General features: G+C 47.2%; 1 protein-coding gene across 1 annotated transcript; it reads left to right on the top strand.

Moving 5' to 3' along the window:
- The first annotated feature begins 7,619 nt into the window (after window positions 1-7,619).
- Window positions 7,620-19,669, top strand: LOC125638093 (up-regulator of cell proliferation). The gene is made up of 3 exons (XM_048853387.2): window positions 7,620-8,027; window positions 10,005-10,076; window positions 13,287-19,669. The coding sequence occupies exons 1-3, from the start codon at window positions 7,754-7,756 to the stop codon at window positions 17,984-17,986; spliced, it is 5,046 nt and encodes a 1,681-aa protein (XP_048709344.2). The 5' UTR covers window positions 7,620-7,753; the 3' UTR covers window positions 17,987-19,669.
- The last annotated feature ends 908 nt before the right edge of the window (window positions 19,670-20,577 follow it).

Genomic DNA, 20,577 nt, shown 5'->3' with positions numbered 1-20,577 from the left:
CGTCTGAAAGAATAAAAAACGATTTATTAGAGCATTTGGGACTAATGCTCAAGTTCTTACTCAGTATTTCCTCTGTCCTGACTCAGGCAGAATTCCCACTGAAGTCAGGGGGAATTTGCGTAAGAAAGGAATGGTTAAAAACTTAAGTAGGGACCTTCCGGATTTGGACAATTGTTTTTATTCAAGTCCCAGATCAAACTATCCACATTGCATGGGTGGTGGGTATAAGTGGCCAGAGGAGGCTAAGCCTCCCCAAAACCAGATGTGGAGCACCAACCTCTGGAGGACAGCCAGCCCGCCCCTTCGAACCGCTGATACTGTAGCCCTGCCGTGGTCCTGCCTGTCCTCTTCCCCCGTGGCCCCACTCACACTGCTCCTCTTCCTGTCCCCGCTCCGCCTCTTCCCCTTCTCCCGAGGACCCTCCTCGCCCGCTGCTCAGGGAGTAGAGGCGCAAGCAGTGGGCGAGGAAGGGCCACCGGGGAGGGGGCGAAGAGGCGTGAGTGGCAGGCAGCGGGGGCCTCGGGGGAGGGGGCAAAGAGGCTCGAGCCGTGGGTGTGTGGGCCGAGCCTTGGGGGAGGGGGGCCAGGGATGGGGCAGAGTTGGGTGGAACATGGGCGGGGCCTCGGAGGAAGGAGGCCGAGTGGGTGTCGGCCTCAGGGCAGAGCAGGGGGGTGGGGCTATGGTCCAGGTGCTCATTCCCCCCCCCCCGACTTCTAGGGAGCTCCTGGTGCTCATGCCGCCCAAACCCAAGTGTCACGCGCCTCCCCTGCTCCATTGCCACAGATTATCCACTTCTTCTCTGGAGGCAGCTGCCCAGCCAATATGCGATCCAAGCTGGTCACATGTTCAAAACAGAGATTTTTTTTTTCAAGCTGAGTAAAATCATGTCATGTTTAATGACCCCTTGCAGTACGATTTCTATAGCATTTGTTTTCAAATTTACCTTGGCTCTCTTTCCCTCTGAATTCTTTCTTCCTAACCTTTGTATATGATGACTCTCAAACAACGATAAAACCATCTCCCCTCGCTACCTTATGGATGCGGCTGAAAAGGGCAGAAGGGGAAGCAAACTTTAGCTCCTATTGGATAGGAATGTGGAGGAGGATGACCAATGACTGGCAAGCTTGATGAGGAACTTGCATGTGTTTAAATATGATTCATTTTTAAACTGTCCCATCAACTACATTAAGAAATCCTTTGAAAAGAACCTGACAACTTTTATAAACACTCATATTTGGTTTGCTTTTTTGATCAGTTCTCTACAGCAGCCAACTTGTCTTCAGGGCTAAAACCTTTGCGTAAAATGAAAGCTGAGGTTTTGCTGTAATCGCATGACTCCTGAAGCTGAGGCACTAGTAATGGGCCTATAGTGTTTATTTCTTGATCCATCCCAGTTCCTGAGCCCTCATTTCTCTCACGCCATGGTGGTGAGGCTGATGACTCTCCTTATCATAAAAAGAAAAGGAGTACTTGTGGCACCTTAGAGACTAACCAATTTATTTGAGCATGAGCTTTCGTGAGCTACGGCTCACTTCATCGGATGCATGCCGTGGAAACTGCAGCAGACTTTATTTATACACAGAGAATATGAAAAAATACCTCCTCCCACCCCACTGTCCTGCTGGTAATAGCTTATCTAAAGTGATCATCAGGTGGGCCATTTCCAGCACAAATCCAGGTTTTCTCACCCTCCACCCCCCCACACAAATTCACTCTCCTGCTGGTGATAGCCCATCCAAAGTGACAACTCTTTACACAATGTGCATGATAATAAAGTTGGGCCATTTCCTGCACAAATCCAGGTTCTCTCACCCCCTCACCCCCCTCCCAAAAACCACACACACAAACTCACTATCCTGCTGGTAATAGCTCATCCAAAGTGACCATTCTCCCTACAATGTGCATAATTAAGTTGGGCCATTTCCAGCACAAATCCAGGTTTTCTCACATCCCCCCCACCCCCATACACACACAAACTCACTCTCCTGCTGGTAATAGCTCATCCAAACTGACCACTCTCCAAGTTTAAATCCAAGTTAAACCAGAACATCTGGGGGGGGGGGGGGTAGGAAAAAACAAGAGGAAATAGGCTACCTTGCATAATGACTTAGCCACTCCCAGTCTCTATTTAAGCCTAAATTAATAGTATCCAATTTGCAAATGAATTCCAATTCAGCAGTTTCTCGCTGGAGTCTGGATTTGAAGTTTTTTTGTTTTAAGATAGCGACCTTCATGTCTGTGATTGCGTGACCAGAGAGATTGAAGTGTTCTCCGACTGGTTTATGAATGTTATAATTCTTGACATCTGATTTGTGTCCATTTATTCTTTTACGCAGAGACTGTCCAGTTTGACCAATGTACATGGCAGAGGGGCATTGCAGGCACATGATGGCATATATCACATTGGTGGATGTGCAGGTATACGAGCCTCTGATAGTGTGGCTGATGTGATTAGGCCCTGTGATGGTGTCCCCTGAATAGATATGTGGGCACAGTTGGCAACGGGCTTTGTTGCAAGGATAAGTTCCTGGGTTAGTGGTTCTGTAGTGTGGTATGTGGTTGTTGGTGAGTATTTGCTTCAGGTTGCGGGGCTGTCTGTAGGCAAGGACTGGCCTGTCTCCCAAGACTTGTGAGAGTGTTGGGTCATCCTTTAGGATAGGTTGTAGATCCTTAATAATGCGTTGGAGGGGTTTTAGTTGGGGGCTGAAGGTGATGGCTAGTGGCGTTCTGTTATTTTCTTTGTTAGGCCTGTCCTGTAGTAGGTAACTTCTGGGAACTCTTCTGGCTCTATCAATCTGTTTCTTTACTTCAGCAGGTGGGTATTGTAGTTGTAAGAAAGCTTGACAGAGATCTTGTAGGTGTTTGTCTCTGTCTGAGGGGTTGGAGCAAATGCGGTTGTATCGCAGAGCTTGGCTGTAGACGATGGATCGTGTGGTGTGGTCAGGGTGAAAGCTGGAGGCATGCAGGTAGGAATAGCGGTCAGTAGGTTTCCGGTATAGGGTGGTGTTTATGTGACCATTGTTTATTAGCACTGTAGTGTCCAGGAAGTGGATCTCTTGTGTGGACTGGACCAGGCTGAGGTTGGTGGTGGGATGGAAATTGTTGAAATCATGGTGGAATTCCTCAAGGGCTTCTTTTCCATGGGTCCAGATGATGAAGATGTCATCAATATAGCGCAAGTAGAGTAGGGGCTTTAGGGGACGAGAGCTGAGGAAGCGTTGTTCTAAATCAGCCATAAAAATGTTGGCATACTGTGGGGCCATGCGGGTACCCATAGCAGTGCCGCTGATCACTTTAGATAAGCTATTACAAGCAGGACAGTGGGGTGGGAGGAGGTATTTTTTCATATTCTCTGTGTATAAATAAAGTCTGCTGCAGTTTCCACGGCATGCATCCGATGAAGTGAGCTGTAGCTCACGAAAGCTCATGCTCAAATAAATTGGTTAGTCTCTAAGGTGCCACAAGTACTCCTTTTCTTTTTGCGAATACAGACTAACACGGCTGCTACTCTGAAACCTCTCCTTATCATAAGTCCTTCAACTTTATAGAGAGTTCTTTATTATAAGAAGTATGTTATCATTTGAGTCACACTGGAATTGCTGTAAAATTTAGAAACATACACCAAACACAATCATTTTACACCACACGGACGGGCTAAGTCTGATCTTTGCCGGGCCTATAGGTCTGTTCTCAGGGTGGGCCCATTTTCCATAAGCACCCTGAAAGCAACCTAAATGTTTCAACAAATCGTGCAGGCCAAGCTCCCCCGTGTCAGAGCAGGTGGGCCCAGCTGAGCTAATTAAAGGGCTATATCTGGGGCTATAGGGCATGTCTACATTACAAAGAAAACCCTGAGGCACCAGGTCTCACACAACCCAGGTCAACTGGCTCTGGCTCCTGGTCTAAAAATAGCCATGTAGACGTTCCTGCTCGGGTGGGAGCCCAGGCAGCTCTGAGACCGCTCCTCAAGTTTCAGAACGCGGGCTCCAGCCCAAGCGGGAATGTCTACATGGCTATTTTTAGCCCAGCAACCCGAGCCCCAGAGCCCGAGTCAATTGACCCGGACACTGAGACTCAGCGCTGCGGGTTTTTCTTTGCAGTGCAGACTTAACCATAAAGACCTGTCAGAGGGCAGGAATTGGGGGAGCTGCTGGGGCAGCCCGTGCCAGGGGCGAGGAAGCCATAGAGTTGCGTTAACTCCTCTGGTGGGTCCTGGGTCAAGGGGCCAGGTGTCCGGGGAGGTAACCCTGGGGCCGGCATTCCAGAAAGGGAGCAGAGCTGGCTGGGAGCAGGACGCTGGAGGAAGCAGGCTCACCAGAAACCCCTGAGAGGGGAGGCTGTGAAGCCCTAGGACAACGGGTGAGTGAAGAGGCTGGTTTGTTTCAGGTTTGGACCATAAGCCACTGGCTGCACATTAATTCTTTCAACATCACCTTGGCTCCCATCTCTGTCTGTCCAGCACAACCCGGTGCTGCCTTCTCCGGGAGGGTCACTTCGACACAGGACCCACCGGGTGAGGAGCTGGGGCGAGGATGCAGGAACAGTGCAGAGTCAACGGGGACATTCCTGAAATGGGGAGAGGGAAGTGGGACATGGATAACCCCCACTGCACAGCGCTGAGCCCACCTGCTCTCCCTGCCCAGCTGTGATCTTTCCTTGCCACCTAGAAGCAGCTTTATCGGGAGGAGGGTGAGCCTGGATCCCCTTTCCCATGGCTGGGGGCAGCTGGGGGAATACAGGGAGCTCTAGGTTCCTTCCCCTGAGCGGGGAGCAGCGGATGGAAGCACAGCCCTGTCGCCTTGGCTTGGTGGAGCAGCGTGGAGGGGTGAGAGGTGTTTTTTTTTGGGGGGGGGGGGGGGTGAGCACAGTTGGCTGCAATTGCTTCCTCCCCCCCAGTTGGAAATGTACCCAATTTTCCACCTTTACAGTTTTGCTCTGTGCACATTTCTGAGCCCCCCCCCCCCCCCAGCGATACAGCAAATGTCAAAACAATCTGAGTCAGCATGGGGATTTTAGAGTACGTAAAGCCGTCATCTTTAAAACCCTGCAACGCTATAAATACTTTGTGCATCTGGACTCACAGACAGAACAGCAGAGCTCCCACTCTGCTAGAATAGAGACCTTTTTAATAGGCAGAGATTATAACAGCTTGCTCCGCTGAATACTGCCGGTTCAGCTCATTCTTCTTATCAAGTCACCTTGAGGTAAGCAGGTTCAAGCCATATAAACAGTTCAAAGTCTGGGCCCAGAGACTCACTGACAGGAGTGACAATGGCACACCAGGATCCAAGGTATGCACACAGTGCCTTTGCCACCCCCCAGGAACCATTTCCTGCTCTCTTCTCTTCCTTGTTACTTTCCTTGGCTTCTTCCGAAAGGTTAGTAGAAAAAAATCTAATCTAGATTCATAGATTCCAAGACCAGCGGGGACCATTGCGGTTATCTAGTCTGACCTTGATAACATAGGTCCTAGAACGGCCCCAAAATCATTTCCAGAGCAGATCTGTAAAACAAACAACCTAACTTGAATTAAAAATTGTCAGTGACGGAGAATTCACCCCAATTCTTGGTGAGTTGTTCCAGTGGTTAATTACTCTCACTGTTAAAAATATACACCTTCTTTCCAGTCTGCATTGACCTAGCTTCAATTTCCAGCCATTGGATCACGTTAGACTTTTCTCTACTAAATTGAAGAGCCCATTATTAAATATTTGTTCCCATGTAGGTACTTATAGACTGGGATGAAGTCACCCCTTAATTTCTCTTTGTTAAATTAAATAGATAGAGCTCCTAGGATCTATCCCTCTAAGGCAGGTTGTCCAATTCATTAATCATTCTCTTGGCTCTTCTCTGACCCCTCTTCAGTTAATCAACATCCTTCTTGAATTGTGGGCACCAGAGCTGGATACTGAATTCCAGCAGCAGTCGCACTATTGCCAAATGTAGAGGTAGAATAACCTCTCTACTCCGATTTGGGATTCGCCTGGATCACATGAGCTCTTTTAGCCACAGCATCACAGCGGGAGCTCATGTTCAACTGGTTCTCCACCGTGACTTTCCTAGAGTCACTGCTTCCCAGGATAGAGGCCCAAGTTCTGTAATGATGGCCTGCGTTCTTTGTGCCTAGATGTATACATTTATATTTAGCTGTATTAAAATGTATATTGTTTGCTCGCACCCAGTTTACCAAGCGATCTAGAAACTGGTAGTTTCTTGATTCTCTCGATCTGTGTGTGAGAGTGAGAGAGAATGAGCATGGAAGCCAGGGTCTGGGTAGTAACGTTGACTAAGGCCACGTCTACACTGCAGGTACTATGGCAGCACGGCTATGGTGGTGCAGCTGCGCTGCTATAATGCCATAGTGTAGATACTTCCTACAGCAATGAAAGGGGTCTTTCCATCACTGTAGATAATCCACCTGCCCCCAGTGAGGTCAATAGAAGAGTTCTTCCATTGACCTGGCTGCCACCACACCAGGAGTCAGGTTGGCATAGCTACAGGGCTCAAGGGTACGAATTCGCGCCGTAGCTTTGTCAACCTAACTTTTAAGCATAGACCAGGTCTCAGTGCTTGTCTACACAATGGTGGTTTATTCCGGCACATCTACTTTGCTGTAGCTATGCCAACATAATCCCACGGGGTAGATGCAGCCTGCAGTGCTGGAAGGGGTGTTCCTGTTGGCATAGCAACACCACCTCCCTGAACAGTAGCTATGGCAACAGAAGCATTCTTCCATTCACCGAGATCAGTGGTTCTCCAACTCCATTGCACTGTGGCCCACTTCTGACACTAAAAATTACTCTATGACCTCAGGAGGGAGGATTGAAGCCTGAGCCTGCCCAAGCCCCCACCGCCCTGTGCGGAGCGTGGGGCAAAGATGAAGCCCAAGGGCTTCAGACCCTGATGGGGCCTGTAACCTGAGCCCCACCACCCAGGGCTGAAGCCCTCAGGCTTTGGCCCCAAGCGGTGGGGAAGTCTAATGTCAGCCCTGGTGGCCCCATTAAAATAGGGTCGCGACCCACTTTCGGGTCCTGACCCACAGTTTGAGCACTGCTGACCTAGATGCATCCCCTCTCGCTGTTAGGATGGCATAGAGGCAGAGGGAGGTGATTTTTCACACCTCTGAGCAACAGAGTGAAGTCGACCTATGTTTTAAGTGTAGACTGGGCCTAAGTAGGGTGACCAGCTGTCCCGATTTTATAGGGACAGTCCCAGTCTTTGAGGCTTTTTCTTATATAGAAGACTACTAACCCCCACCCCCGTCCTGATTTTTTACACTTCCTGTCTGGTCACCCTACGCCAAAGCAACAGTCTGTGGTTCCACAAGGTGTGACTTCTGCTCCATTATTCCTGGTATTCATTTAGACAGGAGTCATTCTCTGAAGCCGCCGACCACAAAGACTCCATCTGGAGGGCTTGAGTCTAGCCCAGACGCTGCATGAATTTGGTGAAATGAGGCTTAATAACCTGTCACTTCTCTACCAACAAGTAGCTCCTTAAGATCAGAAGTGTCAGCTCAGCGTTTGGGGCTCTGAATTTGGGGTGTAAAGCGAAATGCGCAGCCCTGGTCCAGTGCACATTGGATGGAGCAGCTCTGAAGGAAGGGAGAGGGGGGCTGTTCCATGCAGTGTGCACTGGAGAGTTTTTAGTTTCGTTTTTGGCTGGTCTCTGAGAATAAATCATTGTTGAGCTTCCTGTTTGCATGCCTAGAAGCAGTTTCCTGAGGCTGTGGTCCGTCTTCTGAGGAAGCAGCATGGAGGAGACGGTGAGAGATCATCTGCTGGGAACCGTGGAAGACCTGGGAGAAGAGTTTGAGACATTTAAATCCAAACTGAGTGAAATTCAGTTGCAAGAAGGCTTTGGAAACATCGCCTGGAGCACACTGCGGGTGGCAGACCCCAGAGCCCTCATGGAGGAGCTGCTCAGTTGCTCCGAGGATGAGAATGGTGTGGAGGTGACTAGGAAGGTGCTGAGGGCTATAAACCAGGAAGACCTGGCAGAGAGATTGAAAAAAACAACGGGATCTGGTAAGAAACAAGACCTGGAAGGATAAAACCCCTTCTCTGACTGTCACTCCTCTGCAACTTCCCTGCGTAGCATTTGCTTTGTCCTGCATTTGTGTGCATGCATGAGCCTAGATAAAATATAGATTTAATTCTTCATATACTTTAGGCATGCAAGAAGGTTCCAGAAAGTACTTCGATTTTAGGTGTATTTGTATACGTTTCGGGTAATCTTTACTCCCTCTTCAGCTCCAGGTTTTACTCTTTTCCTTCTCCTGGTGTTGCCGGCACCCAGTGCCGAGAGGCTGAACAACAGCTTGAGTTGGTTCGTTACCCGGTGTGCTGCACCCAATAATCACAACGGGGTGGAGAAACAGAAAAGTTTATTTGCAGCTGCAAAAAGGTACAAGGAGAATAAAATCTCAAATCCTGCACAACAGAGCAGGAAGTTACACAGGCTTTTATACATCCTTTTTCCCAGCATACTTATCCAATAGCAAGCTGCCCCAAGTATCCATATAGCCAGCCAATCCAGTTCCCAGCTAGTTCCCTGGTTCTCTGTATCATTTGTTAAACTATACATAAAGCTGCTTTATTCAGCATTGTTCTTCCATATCTCCCCTGTTTGGCCTTGCTTAGTTTCAGGCAGTCTGACTCTGCAACATATTGTTGCAGATTCTCAGCATAACTGCTGTGTGTGCCTCCAGGCGGGGGGGGGGGGGGGCGCCAAGGACACCTGGGCCTAGTGCGAGGGGGCTTCATCGACACTCGTGGTCTTCCATCCCCTCGAGTTACCTAGTGGCCATGCCCCAGTGTCCCCAACACTGGTTTTCACCAAAAGCAAAAAAACATTTGGATTTTTCGCCTGTTTGTTTACATCAAGAGATACGTCTCCTCTGCTTAGTGAGCTTCTGTTCTTGCCACGTTTGGTACAAAGCAAAAAATACATTGATGTGGCTACACTGACCCAGCGAAGCTGAGAGTCTGCGTAAACAAAGAAAGGTGAGACTATGTTGCTCGGGCTAAACTACGAAAGTGTGGAATGAATAAGTGCCTCAGAGTGTGGGGGAAGTCAGGGCCCTGCACCCCCCACTTCCTGCAATTCACCGTGACTCTCAGCCAGCCAGTAAAACAGAAGGTTTATTAGAGCAATGCTACTCAAAGTGGTGGTCCGCGGACCAGTGCCGGTCTGCGAGCCATCGGCTGCCGGTCTGCGCGCATGCTGGAAAATAAAATTGCCAGTCTCCCACATCAGATCGCTTGAGAAGCACTGTATTAGACAACAGGAATACAGTCCAAAACAGAGCTTGTAGGTACAGAAAACAGGACCCTTCAGTCAGGTCCCGGGTTCTGGGCCTCCCCCCGTCTCCCCAGCCAGCTCCAAACTGAAACCCCGTCCTGCTGCCTCGCCCAACCACACACCCCGGCCCCTCCTCCAGCCTTTGTCCAATTTCCCAGGCAGAAGGTGTCACCTGGCCCCAGCCCCCTCCTGGGCTCAGTTCACGAAGGGCAGCCGCCATCCTTTACATGCTGGCCGTCAAGTATCATCCGTCAGTGAAGTCACCCCCTTGTTTCCCATCCCCATCCAGTATTGGTGCAGTACCCCAGGGAAACGGAGGCACGCCCCGTGTTAGTGGAAGACAAACTAGTAAAACTCCCATGCAACATTACCAGGTTAATACTCCCTACTCAGTCACAATAAGATCTAAAATAGGATTTGAAAGCAGAGTGAAAAATCAGAGGTGTCTCACCCACATAAATACACACATATTAATGTGGAATGTCCTTTGTCAATGCTGCAAAACGTCCGGATTTGCACTATGCGGGATGTACTTTAAGAACCAAGAATTCAAGAGAAATTCACTGCACCTGTCAGATTATTTTGCAGAAATTAGAGACTGCCTCCCACTCCTGGAGTTGGCTTATTTGTGTGGCTAGGAAAAAAGATGCATTTGAGAAATTAATCAAGAGGATCTTTAAGTACCCACAATGTCTTTCTAGGTGGTTCAAATCCACACCAGGAATCAGAGACTCACCAAGACCCAGAGATGGTGGGGGAAGAACTCCTTAAAGGTATTTTCTTTTATGAACGTTCCAGGTTCTCAAAAAGAGGACACTGCCAGAGTGGGGAGGGGGAGAGCAGGGGAAAACTGGGGGGGAGGGAGAGAGCTGGGGGCACAGTTGGGGGTGCTGGAGGGGGCATCTGTGGTGGGGGGTACTCACTGGAGGTGGTGGGCAGTGTCACGCCCTGTCACAGTAGCAGGGCAGCTGGTGCAAACCCAGGATGCAGCGACAGCCATCAGTTAACCCCCCCCCGCCCCCCCCCGCAGGATCCCCCTCCCCAGGGCTGGGAACCAGGGCCTGGGTGGGCAGGGTCTGGCAGCTGTGGCTTGCAGGGGAATGGACCAATCAACAGTGGCTGCAGGGAAGGGACGGACCAGTTGGGAAATAGACCAGTCGGGGATCTTTCAGAACAGCAATATCTGCTCTGCAAAAACCCTGGACATTAGAAAAATCCACCTGGACACTGAAAGGAGGTGGAAGGTTGTATAGGGAGCAGAGGCAGAGCCTGAGAGTCCCCCCTTGCACTGGACTCTCTCTCTGCAGAATGAAAATGCAGGAGGGGCCCCATACTACTTCAACCTCAGGGCTGCAAGAACAGCTGGGAAGTGATTCTTCTCTTCCACCCAGTGTGACCAGAGTCCCAGGGAAGCCAGCTGAGGTCACTCAATTAGTGTGAGCTGCAAAGAACGGGGCAGACAGTCGCCAAAGCTGGTGGATATTCCAATGCTTAGATTCACCAAGCAAGCATAAAACAGCTTCTATAATACCTCACTGGTTACCCAGAACCCAACAACACAGTCCCCTTAAAGTAACCCAGCCTCAGGCTTCCACCCAGACACCCAAGTTAAATATGAGGAGGATTACTGATAATCTTATTCATCATATAAAAAAAGTTCTACCAGTCCCAGAGGATCATACACATTACCCACCAGGTTAATGAATATTTCAGATCTTACCCAAATACACGCTTACAGCCAATTCTTATTAACTAATCTAAAATGTATTTAAAAAGAAAAGAGAGTGTATAGGTTAAAAGATCAATATATGTACAGACATGAGTGCAACCTTGAAATTCAGATTCATAGCAGAGATGGTGAGCTTTGTAGTTGCAAAGAGTTTTTAGAATTTAGTTCATAGGTTATAGTCCAATGTCCAATATCATATTCAGGGTGTTCCAGCTTAGGACTGTGATCTCAATCTTGCGACTCAAACTTCCCCTGAAGAAGCTTAAGCAGATCTGAGATGATAGGATCAGGACCCAAGGGTCTTTTATATAGTGTTCTAGCAGCCACTTGACCACAGTCCTGGATGAACAATAGGCTTTTGAAGTAACCTTCTGTTTCCTAAACTTCACCAGTAATTAACTACATGGATCAACATAAGATAATTTATCTATTAAGCAGCTTATCACAAACTTTAAAGAGGCATCTAGACAATGACATTATTGCACTCAAGATTCATCTAAATGTTAATATTCCCTTTTGATCTTTGAATCAGTAGCTATAGTGGCAGACAGGAACTGTCTGTTGTGACAGGGCAAGGCCAGATGGCTATAGAAAAGTAGTGGGAGATAGATATATTAGCTCCAGGCTAAACAAATCCCTGGTACCAGGATAAGTGAAATGGCAGCTGCTCCAGGTCAATTAAGACACCTGGGGCCAATTAAGAACTTTCCAGAAGGCAGGGAGAACGCTAGGTTGATTGGGACACCTGAAGCCAATCAGGGGCTGGCTGAAACTAGTTAAAAGCCTCCCAGTCAGTCAGGTGGGTGTGCGTGTCAGGAGCTGTGGGAGGAAGTTGTGCTGTTGGAGAGACTGAGTAGTACACACCATATCAGGCACAAGGAAGGAGGCCCTGAGACTGTGACCCTTGTCTCTAGAGAGAGAAGGGTTACGTGGAGGGTCACAGTGAGCCTCTGAGGCTAGCGAAATCCGCCAGGAAACGTGGGACCCACGGAGGCAAGGACAGAGCTTTGTCACACTGTTTACATGGCTAACATTTAACAAGATGAGTACACACATACAATTAGCGTTACCTCTAATTTCTAACAATATAGGTTTGCATTTCAAAGTTCTAGCCTATCTACCATAGAACGGCCTTAATTACCATTTCTAACATGTCTCTACAGGCTGACTCTGGGTCAATTAACCTGCAGGATGCTTAACCCTTTCTGGTCATGTGTTGCACTTTTTATATAAGATTTGTTACAATTATATAACAGTGGGAGCAACAGTGGTTTGCATGATCATACTCTAATTAGATAACATCACATCTAGTGGGAAAGGATTCCTACCTCCCCAGCCCATAAGTAACCTACCCTGCTCCAAGCCTCACTTGCTGCAGGGAAGGTTTTGGTCCAAATTGTTTTTTCTGTTATTATATCTCATAGCTGTGAGATCCTTGCACCAGATAACATGTGCGCCTAGATCCCCTAGGTGGTTTTGAAAATCCTTATAACTGTTAAAGATGTAGTTTCAAAGTTAGCACAACTTGATGCATTTAGCAATTGCCAACTTACTTATTTCCTTGTTTAACAACAATCAGTGAGCTAAGCATGGAGAAACTACCTTAGCAAGCAAACACCCTTGTTTGTACATCCTCGGTTCTCCACCAGCTTGGAACCAATTGGATCCAAATAGAAACACCCGCATTAAATGATGCAGAATTAAGCACAAGTTTTGTGTGCTTTGGGTTTCACAGCTCAAGTTGCAAAGAGCTGTCTGAAAGGATTTGCTGCTGTGACTGTCCTTTTATGAGGGAGAAAAGAGTGTGGGGGATGACTCATTGCAAATGTTCAGTGAGAGAAAAGCATAAAATCAATAGAAATTAGGGGCCTAAATATTTTTGAAGATTCTGGGGCTAAGAGTTTATTTTGGTTGGTTGGTTGGGGTTGTTTGCTTTAGTGGGTTGGGTTGGTTGGTTGGTAGGTTGGTTTCTTTAAATTTGCACAAAGAGAACAGAACAGGTTGCAAGGAATAGAAGAGGTAATGGAATAGAACTGAAAAGTTTAGCTTCATTGATCATTTCTTCATCCATTCATGCTCCAAAATCTTTTACGTGGTTTCTCCCTCTCTTTCACTCATGCTTGAAAGTGAAGACCACAGTTTTCAACACCCCTAGTGTGCACCAATGTTCAGTGTCAAAAGAGACTTGCCAAAAAAATTCTATATTTTAAATATCAGTTCTGAAACTTGCTCATGCTTTCACCTCTTTCTGCAGAGAGAAAGAGAGCACTCCAGAACCTCCTGGTCACGCTGAAGATGGAGCAGCACAGAAGCATGAGGCTGGGGTTGAGGGATCTCCAAGAAATAAACCAAGAAAATCTACAGAACTGGATTCCTCGGGCATTAGGGGATTTACCGTGGCATTTTATGAGGAAGGTCATGGCTTTGAATGGGACAGCCAGAAACACGAGCCTTGGGCAGGGAGCACCTGGTGACCAAGCCAGCAGCGAGGAGAACGGGGGACAAGGCGATGGTGGCAATGTTCTTCATCATAGCAACATGGATGCTAGAGCTTCTCTGAACCCCCTCGATGTTCTCTGTGCCGTGCTGCTTTGCTCAGACAGTTTCCTACAGCAGGAGATCCTGTCCAAAATGTCCATGTGCCAGTTTGCCCTCCCTCTGCTGTTACCTGCCCTCGACACCCCCAAGTGCACCCTACTGCTGTGGGCCATGAGGGACATTGTGAGGAAGTGGAGGCCCCACTCCCTGGCAGAGAGCAGAGGGTTCAGAGAGGAGAGCCTGGTGCTCACGTCAATGCCAACCATTTCCTTTGTACGGATGGGGAGCTGCAGCTTCTCCAAGTCCAAACTCCTGAATAAGGTTCTCAGCCCCTCCCAGCAGCACTATGATTTCTTCATCCATCATGACATGGAGTCTGGGAATGTCCCTCGGGAAGTTGCAGATGGGCTGGTGGAGATTTCCTGGTATTTCCCTTCGGGGAAGGAGAGCTCAGATCTTTTCCCAGAACCCATCGCGGTTACAAATCTGCGCGGAGACATTGAGTCCCACTGGCTGCAGTTCAGCTTTTTAACAGAGGTCTCCTCAGCAGTGTTCATAGTTACTGAGAGCATCAACGAGAGACAATACGCGCTGTTATCATCTCTGCAGGGCTCAGCCACCGAATACTACTTCATCCTCAGTGCCCAGGCTGAGAAATGTAGTCAAACTCTGGGTTTCCTTAGTAAATTAGCCCCAGTGCTGAAACTGAACAAATTAAACGTGCTGGAGAAAAGCAACACCACAAATGAGACAGAATTTGTAGAAAATCTCCAGCACACGATACGAAGCATAATGAACTCCTCTAACAAGAGAGTAAATATGGAAGCCATGGCTACAGCAGCACGTGAATTAGGTGTCCTGGTAGATGAGGACTGTGAGGAATGTCAGAGCGGAAGCGAGTGGGCTAGAGAAATTACCATGAACATGAGAGATGTGGCCAACTGCAAGACAGAAATGCTGAAACTCCAAGGAGATCTGTGGAATACCTTGACTAAAGTTGAAAAAGAGCTGTGCAGAATGAAAGAACAAGGGGCTGTCCCTCCTGAAGACTATAAAGTGCAGCTGAAAGAAAAACTGTCAGAGCTTCATGCCCAGCAAAATAATTGTGAACTTAACGATGGGCTGATTAAATTTATCAATGGACTAGAGCAACTGACTGCAGTCGAAAAACATCACTTCCTCATATGGCTGAAATATACGCTGGATCACATTGCTAAGGATGAACAATCCAGACTACAAGCTAAGTATAATGCTTTGGCAGGTGACCCACAAAAGCTAGAAGAACTGGGTGAATTCATCTCTGCCAGTTCCCTAGGGGTGGAGCATTTCATGCGTGAGCTGGGGCAGTTGTATGAGGCTGAACACGCGATGGTGAAGGAAGGCAAAAGGGCAGAAAGCGAAAAGCAATTCACCCGTCTCCCAGGCATAGCAGCTGACCTGATGCTGGAAGGGTTTCCCATGGAGCTGATCGATGGAGATGCCTCCAACATCCCACTGCAGTGGGTGACAGATGTTCTGACCCAGCTCCATGTCAAGCTGGGGGAAAAGTCCAGAATGCTGGTTCTAACGGTGCTGGGAGTGCAGAGCACTGGGAAATCCACCCTCCTCAACACCATGTTTGGCCTGCCATTTGCAGTGAGCAGTGGCCGAAGTACACAAGGAGCCTTCATGTCGCTCATTAAAGTGGCAGAGAACTTTCAGGAGGACCTGAGCTGTGATTTCATCCTGGTGATAGACACAGAAGGCCTGAAGGCCCCTGAAACAGCCAAGCTGGAGGATAGTTATCAACATGACAGTGAGCTGGCCACACTGGTGATTGGACTGAGTGACATAACCATTGTTAACATGGCCATGGAGAAAGTCACCGAAATGAAGGATTTTCTGCAAATTATGGTCCATGCCTTTCTCAGAATAAAGGAAATCAGGCAAAAACCCCAGTGTTTATTTGTGCATCACAACGTCAGTGATGTGTCTGCGCATGGACAAAACATGAGGGACAGGAAGCACCTCCTGGAGCAGCTGGATGAAATGACCATAGCTGCAGCAAAGATGGAAAAACTACACAAAGAAGTGACATTCTCAGATATTATGGACTATGATCCAGAAATACAAGATTGGCACCTCCCCAGCCTGTGGCACGGAGTCCCTCCCATGGCGCCAGTGAACTTGGAATACAGTGAGAGCGTGGGGAAGCTGAAGAAACACCTGTTTCAGTTGATAAGGATCCATTCAGTTGAGATTCCTCCCAAAAACGTCCCCCAGTTTATTGAATGGGTGAAGAGCCTGTGGAACGCACTGAAGCATGAGAACTTCTGCTTCAGCTTCAGAAACCCCCTTGCCACGGAGGCCTACAACCAGCTGTCTACCAAGTTTTCTGAACTGGCATGGGAATTCCAAAAGAAGATGCATCTCTGGCTGTCCGAACAAGAAACTTTCATCCAGAATCAGGCACCAGAGGAACTGGAGAGCGAGATCTTCACCCAGTTAAGTCGGGAAACCCAGGAGAAACTGCAGCATGAAGAAGACAAGATTTTTGAGTGTTTGGAAAAATATATAAAAGGTGGAGCAACAGCCATGCATATGTTAGAAATCAAAGAAGATTTCGTCAGGAGCACAAAAAGCACGACATCTACGTTTCACCGTTATTCACACCAACAGCTGGAGAGAGCAAAGAACAATAGAATGCGCCATGGTAGGTATTACAATAGCGAGGCTGAGTTCCGGCAAATAATTGAACAAGAGGTTGACAAGCTTCTGGAAGACTGCAGGAGTCGCGAGCGTAAACTGAACAATGAGGAACTGGAGCGGGAATTCCAGGCAATGTGGAGAGGGGTGTTGTCCGAGTCAATGTTATTTTCTTCAATGAAGCGAACCATTTTTCAAGAAATGCAAAGCCTGCTGGAAGAGGACCTGGAGGTTCGAGGGAGACTGATGCATCAAGAAGCTGGGAGCTTGCTACATTATTCAATGAGTTCTTTCACAATGAAAAAAGAACACTTAGATTTAGCATGGTCTGAAACTTTGAAGGAACTGTTCACAAAGGAAAACTGGCATAAAGCAGAGGAACTTGCTACATCCTTAATGCACCAGTGCTCTACTTACATTGATGAGAAAGCAAATTCCAAAGCAGACTATGATGAAATCTATTGCAGAGAATTGCTGTGTATGATCAATGAGAGACTCCAACAGGAGGATGTTTCAAAACTTCACACAAGTGGCTGCTTTGAAGTTGACCTGAAGCTTCACATTTTGGGAGAAGCTGCTCGTGTGTTTCAAGAAATCCATGATAATTTTATGAAAGAAACTGACCCTCAGAAAAGTCAGAAAAAACTTAAACTTCAGTATTTCTCCATCCTGAAAGATCTTTACCTAGACAAAGAGGTAAGTCACAAGAGAGCCAGGGATTTCTGTGACCAGTGTTTGAAGCCTGCCCTGGTGGACTATATGAATAAGAGGCTAGGAATAGCAATATCAGATGACATTCTCAGAAGTGGACAGTCCATTGATTACGCCAGCCGAGGCTTTTTCCAATTTACCACACAGAAAAAATTGTTGGAGGAAGATGATTTTTACAACTATGTGAGATATATTGAAAACTATGAAGATTTTGTGAAAACCTGGATACAGAGACACCTGGTTGATCACTACAGTGAAAACAAAGGCCTGGAAGATTTGGAGAGAGAGATTCTATCCACTGTAATAGAGAGAGTCAGGGGTGCTCTGGAAAACTCCGAAGATAAGTCTAACACAGTCTTGGCCTTTATAGACAACTTTTGCAAAGTGCTGCAGAAAGATCTGGTCATTTCCAAAAACAGCTTAGTGGGGATACGGTTTATAAACACAGTTAACACTGGGAAATTCACTGCTTTTATTCAGACTTCCCTTTCTCAACTGGAGCAACAAATCTTAGCTGAATTTAAAAATTTGGAAACAGAGTCTAAACTCTCCCTTCTGTCAGTGAAGCCCCAGGATGAAATCTTCAAGCGAGTGTTTGGCTGTGGGAAGCAGTGTCCATTCTGTAAAGTCCCGTGTGAGGCAGTAGGTACTGATCATAAGGAGCATTTTGCATCGGTACATCGGCCTCAAGGATTAGGGACATACCAATGCGTTGAAACAAACATACTAGTTTATGAATTATGCTCCTCTGCTGTGGTTTCCAATTGCATATTCCAATGCCCGGAGACACAATGGAAGGATCATCCTTTTAAAGATTATCGCACTATTTTTCCCAACTGGCGCATCCAGCCAGACCCCAGCATCAACGCCTCTGATTACTGGAAGTTTGTTTTTAAGGAGTTCAATCAAGAATTTGCTGAAAGGTATCATGCTGAACCAGCTGATCTCCCAGGGGACTGGGAAAAAATAACCAAAGAGCAGGCTCTGGAGAGCCTGGAGGAAGCATTCAAAATGAAATAACCAACATGCTGAGAAAATCCATGTAAATGGCAGTGCATTCAATTCGGAAGAACAACAATCGGTAACTTCTGTTACTTGTTTAATATTCTTTAAAAGTGTGTGTGTTTGTAATCTGTGGGAAATATGGAAAACTCCCGTACAATTTGCAGCTTTCAAATGGAGACTGAAAGCAAGAAAACTGGTTTTATTTTGCATCACGAAACTATGTGATACATCAAAATAGGAGTGCAACATCATCTTTCAAGGTGTGGCGTGACAGCATTGTGCATCCCCAAGGTTCACCGTCTCCCGATAAGCATCAAACATGCTCCAGTGGCCAATAAAAAGCTGTTTTTGTCTAACTGACAATCCTGAAAAACCTCAGCCCGGACTCTATGAGTTGTTCCCTTCTCACATCTCATCACCAGGGAAAGATTCTGCAGAACAAGTTAGGCCTGGACTACCCTTAAAACTTATACTGGCGTAACTGTGTCGGTCAAGGGTATTAAAAAAAACACACCCGCATATGACATAGCTATGCCGGGAAAAAACCCAGTGTAGATGCAGCAATGCCAACAGAAGAGCACATCTGTGGTTGTGGCTAACATGGTCCAGGGAGGTGGCATTCCTACACAAGCAGAAAAATGGAAACATCAGCATCTGGTGCGTCTACACTGTGCCGACATTGGCTCTGTAGCGTAGCCAAAGCCTTCGTTACAACTGTGCAACTCATTCTCTAATGGGTTGCAGGCCTTGTGTACACTTGAAAGGTTTGTGAGACATTTGCACCAGCATAGCTATACTGGCCAAGCCTCCTAGTGTACTCGGTTTATACCACTAAGAAAGTCCTCTTGCTAGTGTAGCTTGTACCAGATCCCCAAGCAAAAGAAGGGTTTTTGCCAGCATAGCTACATCAGCAAAAAAAATGCTACCACGGCTTCACAATTATTTATACCCCTGCCGAGCCGGCAGCAGTATGTGTCTGAGCTGGGAATCACCCTCCTAGCTTGGCATCCAGACGTAGCCTCCAATACACCAAAGGAACAGGCCAGTCCTGTAAAAAAGTGCCACTTTTACACTCCGTTTATACAGCAGATCTTTGCATTTATCAACTACCCCTAAGCTCCCTGTTTTAGATGTAATCAAATCTTAATTGTCCGAATCCTAGCTAACACATTCTTGCTTATCCAAATTGGAGGCGTCTCCTAAACTTTGACATAAATTCTGATAGTACAGAGCACTTAATATTTGCAGCGCTGAACTGCTCAAGAAATCCAAAGGATAGAAGTTCTGGTCCAGGACAGAACTAAACTTCACAGACGTAGAGTGTTTGTGAAGCGGAGTTTGACAGAGCTCTTATACTCAGCAGGGTTGAAACTCTGGGTTTCTCTCCCTTTTTAGTCAGCCAGCACTGGGAAAGCAGATCATAGAATCATAGAATATCAGGGTTGGAAGGGACCCCAGAAGGTCATCTAGTCCAACCCCCTGCTCGAAGCAGGACCAATTCCCAGTTAAATCATCCCAGCCAGGGCTTTGTCAAGCCTGACCTTAAAAACCTCTAAGGAAGGAGATCAGTCTCTCTATAGTCACAAGTGTACAGATGTCAAAGCTGAGTAGGTCTGCTCACCTGATTGTCCAATGCTTTTGGCCATGAGTTAAATGCAATTGTAATACACAGGTTTTATTAAAATATAGTTAATAAAATGTGTGGAATGCTGTCTCTTGTGTACTGTGAAACGGTCCTACCTTAATCTTGGAAAACGTAGGCCACTTCACTCAATTCCTCCTTTTTTTTTTTTCTTGATAACGAAAGTCCAAGTAAACCAAAGTCTAAACAAAAGTCCAGCTCAAGCAAGGCTCTCCACGAAGGGTCTGTTCATCTTCCACTTCTTCTCTTGGAGTGTAACCACGACACATATGCTTGGTCCCTCAGAGACGAAGCAGAACTTCCATTCACCCTCTTCCATGAGTTCCAGCCTTGGGCCCTGGCCCTCACAATGTGCGTTGTCTAACTGTAGTGTATAGGAGCCTCCCTTTCAATAATCTTGTAGAGCTTCTGTCACATTCTCAGTGGACTCCCTGTTGTCATTTCCAAGCTGATGAATCTGAAATCTTCGGACATAATACGGAGTGCGTGGGCATTTAAATAGTTAAATAGATCTGGTGTCTCTGTGGTTCCTTTATATGACTTCCGTTGTGCAAAGAGCGAAAGGCCCGGAATTTGGAGGCGAGGATGGGATCCTGTCCAGGAATATGGCAGACTGGAGTGTGACTGCAGGGGCCCAGTGAAACTGAACAATATTTCTGCTTTTAAGAACAGAATCCAAAAGAAAACAAGACACCGTCTAACTATCCGGCTGGATTAAGAACGTTGGCAGAACATTATCGTATTTAGGTCGACTTACCACAGCGTCTTCACAGCACTGAGTCGACTGCCGCCGCTCCTCCGTCGACTCCGCTTGCGCCTCTCGCAGCGGTGGAATACTGGAGTCGACAGGAGAGCGCTCGGGGATCGATGGATCGCTTCCCGCTGATCTGGCGGGTAGTGTAGACCTGCCCACAGTGCAATAGGAATGCTTAGTGTAGTGCCAGAGGGATTTTAAGTGAGGTAC

Source organism: Caretta caretta, chromosome 6 (assembly GCF_965140235.1).
Source record: "Caretta caretta isolate rCarCar2 chromosome 6, rCarCar1.hap1, whole genome shotgun sequence".
Classification (NCBI taxonomy): Eukaryota; Metazoa; Chordata; order Testudines; family Cheloniidae; genus Caretta; species Caretta caretta.
This window is presented reverse-complemented; position numbering and strand designations above follow the sequence as displayed.